The sequence below is a fragment of the Geospiza fortis genome, unplaced genomic scaffold (genome assembly GCF_000277835.1).
Source record: "Geospiza fortis unplaced genomic scaffold, GeoFor_1.0 scaffold98, whole genome shotgun sequence".
Classification (NCBI taxonomy): domain Eukaryota; kingdom Metazoa; phylum Chordata; class Aves; order Passeriformes; family Thraupidae; genus Geospiza; species Geospiza fortis.
The window spans coordinates 3450654-3459105 of record NW_005054306.1 but is presented as its reverse complement, the minus strand read 5'-3'; the positions used below and the strand labels follow the sequence as shown (position 1 = coordinate 3459105).

The window sequence follows — 8452 nt, the reverse complement described above, 5'->3', positions numbered from 1 at the left end:
GGCCTTCCCTTGAGGGGCGGCCCGAAGGGCTCACACGGTGCGCGGGGACGGCGACCCGCACGGTGCCCTTGGCCGTGCCGAGGCCCAGCCCCGGACCGTGCGCTGCCCCCCAGGGTCACCTCCCGGGGGCTCCTGAGTCCTTCCACGGCTGGAGCGGAGCGTGTATCCGAAAGCACTGGCGGCAGCATGGGGCCTTCTGCCGGAGCACAGCCTCACTCTGTAATGGTGAGGGGGTTTTAGGGAAGTTGCGTGGTTTGGATTTTGCAGTCAAAATACTAATGCTGTCCCCTCCTGGTTAAACATCGACGTCCTTCATGCGATCAGAACTCACAAAACACCCACTACCTTGTCTGGAACACGTGTGGATGTTAGGGGATGCCTGCAGGCAGAGTTGGCAGCAGCCGTCCAGGAATTCTTATATTGCACGATAAGGCAGGTTGGGTCACACCTGCAGCTTTGCTTTAAGGTGCTCCAGCGACAAACATCGGGCTCACATGCTTCGGAAATTAAAGCTCCCGGATAAAACAATTTGACTCTGTCGTGAACTATTCGGTAGCTGATTAGGGCTAAAGAATCCCATTTTCACCATCTCAGTAGCATTTAGGTATCATCTGTAGGTAGTGTCTGCTGTTTCATGGAGCATATGTTTAGGTCATTGAAACTGTTGCACTAACTAAATCCAAATATGTAAATTTATATGTGTTTAATGTGACACTTCTATTATCTTTAGCTGAGCTTTGTCAATGGGACATTTTGGGTATATCTCTTCCATAATATTTGGTTGATTCTTTTGAAATGGATGGATTTTTTTGTTTACTATTAATTTTTGCAAATTTACTGTTGAAAAAGCCTAGCAAGTCAAATTGATCATTAATAGATACCTTAATGAGCCCTATATTAGACAGAACCCTTCAAAACTGCTGTTTCTGTGTTTGTATTGCCTACCTTCTTAGGCTGAGGCTTAGTAAAGTTAAAAGTATTGAAGTGTTAAAAAAGTGAAAGTGTTAAAAATTTTCAGAAGGATAGATGGGGGGTAAAAGAGGTCATGAAGTCTTGCCACATTGATACCAATGAATTTTTATCACAGAATCACTAGGTTGGAAGAGACCTTTAAGATCACCTAGTCCAACCCATGCCCTAATACCTCAAATAAACCATGGCATCATTTATTACAGGATTTCCTACCTTGTCCCTGAGTAAACTGCACTGATCAAACTGCAGTTGACCTTTTTGTTTCCAATGTGGTGGGTTGGTGCTGGCTGGACACCAGTGCCCACTAGAGCCGCTCCATCACTCCCCTCCTCAGGGGAACTGGGAACAAAGGATATAATAGAACTTCATGGGTTGAGATAAGAGCAGAGTGAGATCACTCACCAGTTTTCAGCACAGGCAAAACAGACTTGACTTGAGGAAATTACTTTATTGTCAATGAGATCACTGTCGGATAATGAGAAATAAACCCAAATCTTTAAACCTCACCTCTCCCATGTTTCCAGGCTCAGCTTAGTCCCAGTTTTCTCTACCTCCTCCCTCCAGCAGTGCAGGGGGATGGAGAATGGGGGCTGCAGTCAGTTCATTGCATGCTGTCTTTGATTCTCCTTTGACTCCTCACACTCTTCACCTGCTCCAGTGTGGGGTCTCTCCCACAGGAGACAGTCCTTCTTCCATGAACTACTTTTTAGCCTGAGTCCTTCCCATGGGCTGCGGTTCTTCACAAAATGCTCCAGTTTGGATCCCTTCCACAGGTGCACTCTTCAGGAGCAGTCTGCTCCTGCCTGGGTTCTCCATGGGGTCACAAGTTCTGCCAGCAGTGACCCAGTGTGGGCTCCTCTCTCCATGAGGCCATAGGTCCTGTCAGGAGCCTTCTCCAGCATAGGCTTCCAGCCTCTTTCAGGCATCAGCCTGCTCTAGTATGGGATCCTCCAGGGAATGCAGGTGGATCTGTGCTCTACCATGGACCTCCCTGGGCTGCAGGGGCACAGCTGCCTCCCCATGGTCTGCACCAGGGGCTGTGGGGGAATCTCTGCTCTGGAACCTGGAGCACCTCCTCCTTCTCCACTGACCTTGGTGTCTGCAGGGTTGTTGTTTGCATAGATTCTCGCTCTCTTTCCAGCTGCAGTTGTGCACGTTTCTTTCCCCCCTATTAAATCTGTTATCCCAGAAGTGATACCACCATCACCTGATGGGCTTAGCCTTGGCCAGCAGTGGGTCCATCTTGGAGCCAGCTGGTGTTGGTTCTGTAAGACATTGGGGAAGCTTCTGACAGCTTCTCACCGAAGCCACCCCTGTAACTGCCCCGCTATCAAAGCCTTGCCATGCAAAGCCAGTGCTGTACTAAGGAGCTGTGACCAGGGAATTGTTTCTGTCTGATTGTTTTAGTTTCAGAAGGTAGGGTAGCAAATTTTTTTAGATAATACAGGGTTCACAGTACATCAGAGATAAAAAAAAATAGGCGGTGATTCTGATCTAAAAAACTATCTGTAGCCTTTTCATAGGATTTTAAAATACTTTTTGAAGAAATTCCATATCAGCAGTAGTGTTGATTTTTCAAAAGCTCAGAGGATTCAGAATTGCTTCAGAAACTCTTGAACTCTGTTACTGGTATAACAAATGATACTTGGGTCTTATAATGTCGACTGTTAAAATAATTTTTTACTAAAGCTATTCTGTTTTTCTAGGCATCTCCTGTAATATTCATAATTAAAATGGCAAAAACAACTGATCCTTCTGAGAAACTGATCATCCACTCCAAAGCTCACAAAGATACCATTCTAGCTAATTTTGAGGAACAAAGGAAAAAGGATTTTCTTTGTGACATTACTCTGATAGTGGAGAATGTGCAGTTTAGAGCCCATAAAGCTTTGCTGGCTGCCAGCAGTGAATACTTCTCAATGATGTTTGTAAATGAGGGTGAAATAGGGCAGTCAATTTACATGTTGGAGGGAATGGTTGCAGACACCTTTGGAGTTCTGCTAGAATTTATTTACACTGGTTGCCTCTGTGCCAGTGAGAAAAGCACAGAACAAATCCTGGCTACTGCACAGCTGCTGAAAGTAACTGACCTGGTCTGGGCCTGTACAGACTACCTGGAAAGCCGCAGCCCAGGTAGTGCATTGCCAGCTCCAGCTGAAAGTGTAGCCTCTGTTGTTGCAAGTGACAGGAAGAATGATGATCCACCAAAGCGAAAACGGGGACGACCAAGGAAAATCAAGATTGTCCAAGAAGAAGAGGAAGAATCAGGAGCAAATTCCACCGAAGATGGGCAGCTGAGAGAGAACAACTCCATGCAAAATGAGCAAAATTATATGAAAAAAGACACTGAAGTAGAAGAAACAGTTGCCAGTGAACAGGCTTCAGTGAGGAAGGATGGAGAAGAAACTGAACCTGCTTGTGACTCAGAGGCTGCTGTTGATCTTTCCGCTGAGAAAGATGAAAACTACGATCCCAAATCTGAAGGAATACAGAGCACTCAGAGCCGTTACAGCAAACGTAGAATAAGGAGATCAATCAAACTAAGGGATTATAAACTTCTTGGGGATGAGGATGAGAAAGGACTGGCAAAGAGAACTGATGGAAAAAGAAAGCGTGTGGGTTCTGAGGCTCGCTGTAAAGACTGTGGCAAAGTATTTAAGTACAATCACTTCTTGGCTATTCACCAGCGAAGCCATACAGGTAGGCCTTCACAGACTGCTGCTTTTGGGTTAGGTTAAGGGATGTTGCAAAATGCAAGTGACTATTGAGGTGTTGGTTGTTGACTACAGCAAGAATATCCAGAATAGTGTGCTGGTCCAAATTACGGTGTGCTCTGTATTTGCTGTTTTATTCTTGTCAGCAGATCTCAGAACCTTTATGTCTCACCTAGATTTCAGTGTAATTAATAATTTCATTGTTTAAGCACTGAATTATATGGCAATAGCTAAAGAATTATTTTATTCCTGTGTGAAGCTTGCCTCTTCACCACTAATCAAGACTAATTTTTTCAGTAGCTACACCATTGCAGTGCATCTCACTATCAGCTTAGAATATCTAGTGAGAAATTATGCACCTATGCCTAAAAATGTCATCTTTTGCTTTCAGGGGAGCGCCCTTTTAAATGCAGTGAGTGTGGCAAAGGCTTTTCCCAGAAGCATTCTCTTCAAGTCCATGAGCGGATGCACACCGGGGAACGGCCGTACACGTGCACCATTTGCAGTAAGGCTCTGACAACAAAGCATTCTCTTCTGGAGCACATGAGCCTACATTCAGGTAAATACTTCAAGGCAGATGTAGCTCTCTGCTGCAAGAATTTGCCTTTCTTTAAAAAAGGTACCTCTGATCCCTCTTGTGTGTGCTAGTGTCACATTCCACTGAGGGAAACTGCAAGGAGTTCTTTTAAAAATGGATAGTCAGGAACAAAATATTGTCAAATGGGACAAACTTTGTATCTGAGAACCTTTTATTGGTAATGAAAAAACAAAATGAAAATAAGTTATCCTATTAAGAAAGCTAGAAAAGACAGAGCAAGAGGAAGAAAAATGGGAAAGGGATGGGATGAAAGAGAGGAGAGACAGAAAGAAAAAGAGGGCTTTACCACTGGAGGTCGGGGAGTGCCATCCATGTCCATGAAGTGGGGGGTGTGCACGCTGCCTGCCTGGGCACAGCTTCTCTGGTGACAGGCAGCTGGACATGAGGTGAGGAGTGCTCAGGCAGGAGGTCCTGGAGCCCTGGACCAGAACCCTGGACACAGCTGTGGCAAGGATCACAGCAGTGGGCTGGCTGGGAGGTGGGCAGGGTTGGATGCAGGGACACTGGGACAAAGCAGGCAGGGCATTGGTCAGGGACACAGGGAGGCAGCACAGACACGAGGGTGAGCAAGAGCCAGCGAGGGCAAGAGAGCCAAAAGGCAGACTGGGGCCAGGGCAAAAAGCATAAGACTCAAAAAGTCTTTAAAAAGCCAAATCAAAAGCAAGTTTCAAAAAGCCCCTCAAATCACCAAGCCTCAAAAGCAAAAGCACAGTCTGAAAAAAGTCCCAAGCCAAAAGCCCAACCCAAAAAGCAAGTTTGAAAAGCGCTGGGGCTTGTGACACAGTTACATTTCATGCCCCGGCTCCTCCCAAAGTCCACCTGCTGACAGGAGAGCATTGGCCCAGTCCAATGTCCCAGTGCAGTCCATTGGCAGAGACCTTTTGCCATCTGACTGGAGAGTGTCTCTGGGGTACAGTGTCTTTGGTGTTCCCCTGCTGACTGCCTGTCCCATGCCACACATGAACTGATTGCCAGGAAAAGTCTCCCCAGAGACAAAACTTTCCTCCATCTTTTCCTAGGTGCTTCCTGGACATGGCACATAATGCAGCCCCTCTCCCACGTGCCTCTGACAAGCATTGTTGAGGCAAATCAAAACTGAATTGGCTCCTCACAGCTGACTTTTCTATTTTGTTTATTTCCTTACACTTGCTTCGGACGTGGCTTACATTTTAATGGGTGATTTTCTCTACAGGGCAGAAGGCTTTTACCTGTGATCAGTGTGGGAAGTACTTCAGCCAAAAGAGACAGCTCAAGAGCCACTATCGACTACACACAGGTATAACAAGTTTGAGTGGAGGACCTGGCTTACAGTCCGTGCTGATTTGTCCTCCTAAGATTGACTTAGGCTGAAAGTTCTTCCTCAGTGATGTGTTTAGTCTCTGCTACCTTGATGTGTCCTATGTTGGACAGGTGTAACAGTGAATAGGGTGAAAAAGACATAATGGTGTATAGTAAATGTGATGTGTAGGAAAGTGTTTAGTTGAGAAGGGTTCTTGTGATGATTAAAAATTAGTTACACTGTATTTGACATACAACTTGATTATTTTAGCCCTGCTGTCCATGCTATATAGAAGCTACGAATTGTATAAACAATTGTGTCTGCTGCCTGGTGTGCAAATTGCATTGTAGTTGCCCACTGCTTTGGACTAGTAAAGGCATACAAGCTTTAGGAAGTGTTCTTCTCACTTCTGGAATGGGATGGAGCTACATACAGAGGAAGTGGTGGAAAAAATTAGAATTTACAAAGCTTCAAGTGAAGGTGGTTTTGGGCAGGAGCAGGTGTCAGTCCCCTCTTTTCCTGTGGTAATACTAAATTGAGAAATAGAAGTGTGACTGTTGAGATAGGGAGGAGGCAGTGAATCACCTCTTGTTTTATCTCTATATTATAGCAGAGTGGTTATTTTACAGGAAAGTGCTTTAACAAAGATCACTGAAGAGATACAGGGGATCACTTATGCACTGACACTTTTTTTGTTATTGCGACAAGGCCGTTCACTGCCGGAATGTAACCAGTGTCGTCGCAAATTCATGGATGCAGCTCAGCTAAAGAAACATCTAAGAACACATACAGGTAATGTTGTACCTTGGGTTTTGTGGGGTTTGTGGTTTGTTTTTTCTTGAAGTTACAGGGACAAAAAGATGTTAAGCAAATTACACTTGTCTCTGTGGCATGAACTTCTGCTCTACTTGTGCATAATGATGCCTGTGTTGCTAATGAAGAGATTTGACATCAAGAATGCAGGAGCACAAAAAAAGTTGTGTTACAGCAGCACAGAAGCAGTGCCTATTACAGGAAGAGAGCTTTTTTCCCCAATTTTATAAAACCTGCTGCAGAAAATGTCAGTTAGCTTTCCTGTGATAGAATCCTGGACTGAGAATTCAGTTTGTTGGGAGAGTTGTATGCAGCATGTACCAGGATTGCAGTGAGCTGATAAGCAACAGAAAGTGTGTGTCCTAAATGAATTGGACACCTCTGTCTGTGAGGGATGGGTGCTTATGAAAAGTGCTGTGACCAGGAAAATAATTATTTCCATTTACCTTTTACAGTGCCGTAATAAAACAGATGTTGAGAGGAGATGGGCTGGGAGGGATGATTTAATGCAAGTGCGTCAGAGGATGTTTTAAGAGATTTAGAGGGCAGGCTGGTAATGAATCAGTGGATAACAGAGATAAAAATGTTGATCTATCCTCTCATAATAGCAAGGCATAAACTTCATAAAATACTTCCCTTTGAAGCGTAAGTTCATAAGGTGACATGTGAATAATTTTGTCTTTTAAAGTAACTAGAAACGGTGGCAATTGTTTCCTCACAAAATCAAATTATTCTTAAGTGTGTTGCTTGCAGTTGTAATACATAACTCATTCTCAAGCATACTTTATTTCATTCATTTCCTTCTCTTTTCTAAGTGAAAAAGATTTAAATTTTCTGGGATATGCTAAGGTCAAAACTTTTGCTTCTGGGAGCTTTTGGTTATCCAGAATAGTGCTAGCATGTGATAGTTACATAATTTTGTATTGAGAACCCAGTGTTGACACACACAAGAGTTTTGTATCTGAAGTTGATACAGCTCTCTAAATGTGGTGGGAAATTAGTTTGGGGTGGGAAGTGAGAAGAGTAAGCTTACTAGCAAGGTAAGTTGCAAAAATATATGAGCTAAGCTGATTTTTAGCATAAAATGGCTTGCAGTATATTTTGCTACTAGAAAAGACAGGCAAGATACCAGTATTAATTATATAGAAATAAAAATTCACCTGTCCCATCCCAAAAGCCAAGTACAATTCCAAGGCATTTGGGGGACAGGGGTTCACATAGATACAACTGTTCTACTTTGGCAGCAGTTTGGTAACACTGTGTTGTAATAATACAGTCTACTTGGGAAGTTACTCCTGTTTTCAGTAGCAAGCTGGGACTGGGTGACCAGAGGTCCCTTCTGACAAATGTTTCTTGTTCTCTCATCCTTTATCCATGCCCTCCAAAGCCACATGAAAGCTGGTAAGCATTGCAGTTCTGTGCTAAATGGGAAGCTTCCTTGGAAACTGGCTGCTGCCCAATCCCTGGGTTTGGTGTGCTTTGATGGTGTGAATTACCACAGTGGTGATCTGGATTCTTGTGTCTGGTGTCTTAAAGAGCCTCAGTGCTACAAGGATTTGTCATGGTGTGAATTAGGATTTGCTTTGGTTGGGTAGTATCTGTTTCTTATGAACTTTCTTATAATTTAATGTGGCCTCTCTGCTTCTACTCAATTATCATCAGAATTCCAAATGCACTAAAACAAACCCCAACAAATAAACAAAAAATCCCCAAACAAACTCATATTTTGTTTAACTCACGATAATTTAATTTTTTTCTAACTGGTGTTTCCAGGCTATCATAGACCTAGTGTGATGGAGCCTTATAGAGAGCCAGGCAAGTTGTTAAGATAATGGATTAATTTTCCAGCTTTGGAAGTTTGGGCTTACTCACGTGGATGGTGCTGCACATGAACGTGGCATTAATGCCAGGGTTCAGGGACAGCCTTTTTCAGAGTGTTTCTCTTCCTCGTGGAACACACACATCTGTGCCATAGGTACAGCTTTTTGTTGCTTTGGGGGCTTGGATCACCTAATTCTTCATCTTCAAAGGAGAGAAATGCTAGAGGTGTACATTTAAAATGTTATACCCTCATTT

The 8452-nt window shown here is 43.8% G+C and overlaps 1 protein-coding gene across 2 annotated transcripts in view; it reads left to right on the top strand.

Moving 5' to 3' along the window:
* The window catches only part of ZBTB24 (zinc finger and BTB domain containing 24), a 16123-nt gene that overhangs the window by 4577 nt on the left and 3094 nt on the right, over positions 1–8452 (top strand). Inside the window, exons 2-5 of one of the 2 annotated variants that reach the window (XR_004082993.1) lie at positions 2679–3672; positions 4078–4245; positions 5477–5560; positions 6193–6355. Coding sequence is in view for 1 of the 2 variants with exons in the window: in XM_005418421.2 (XP_005418478.1) it covers positions 2706–3672; positions 4078–4245; positions 5477–5560; positions 6272–6355 (1303 nt within the window). In the remaining variant the exon portion in view is untranslated. The remainder of the gene's footprint in view (positions 1–2678; positions 3673–4077; positions 4246–5476; positions 5561–6192; positions 6356–8452) is intronic. The other variant, XM_005418421.2, reaches the window with a different exon arrangement.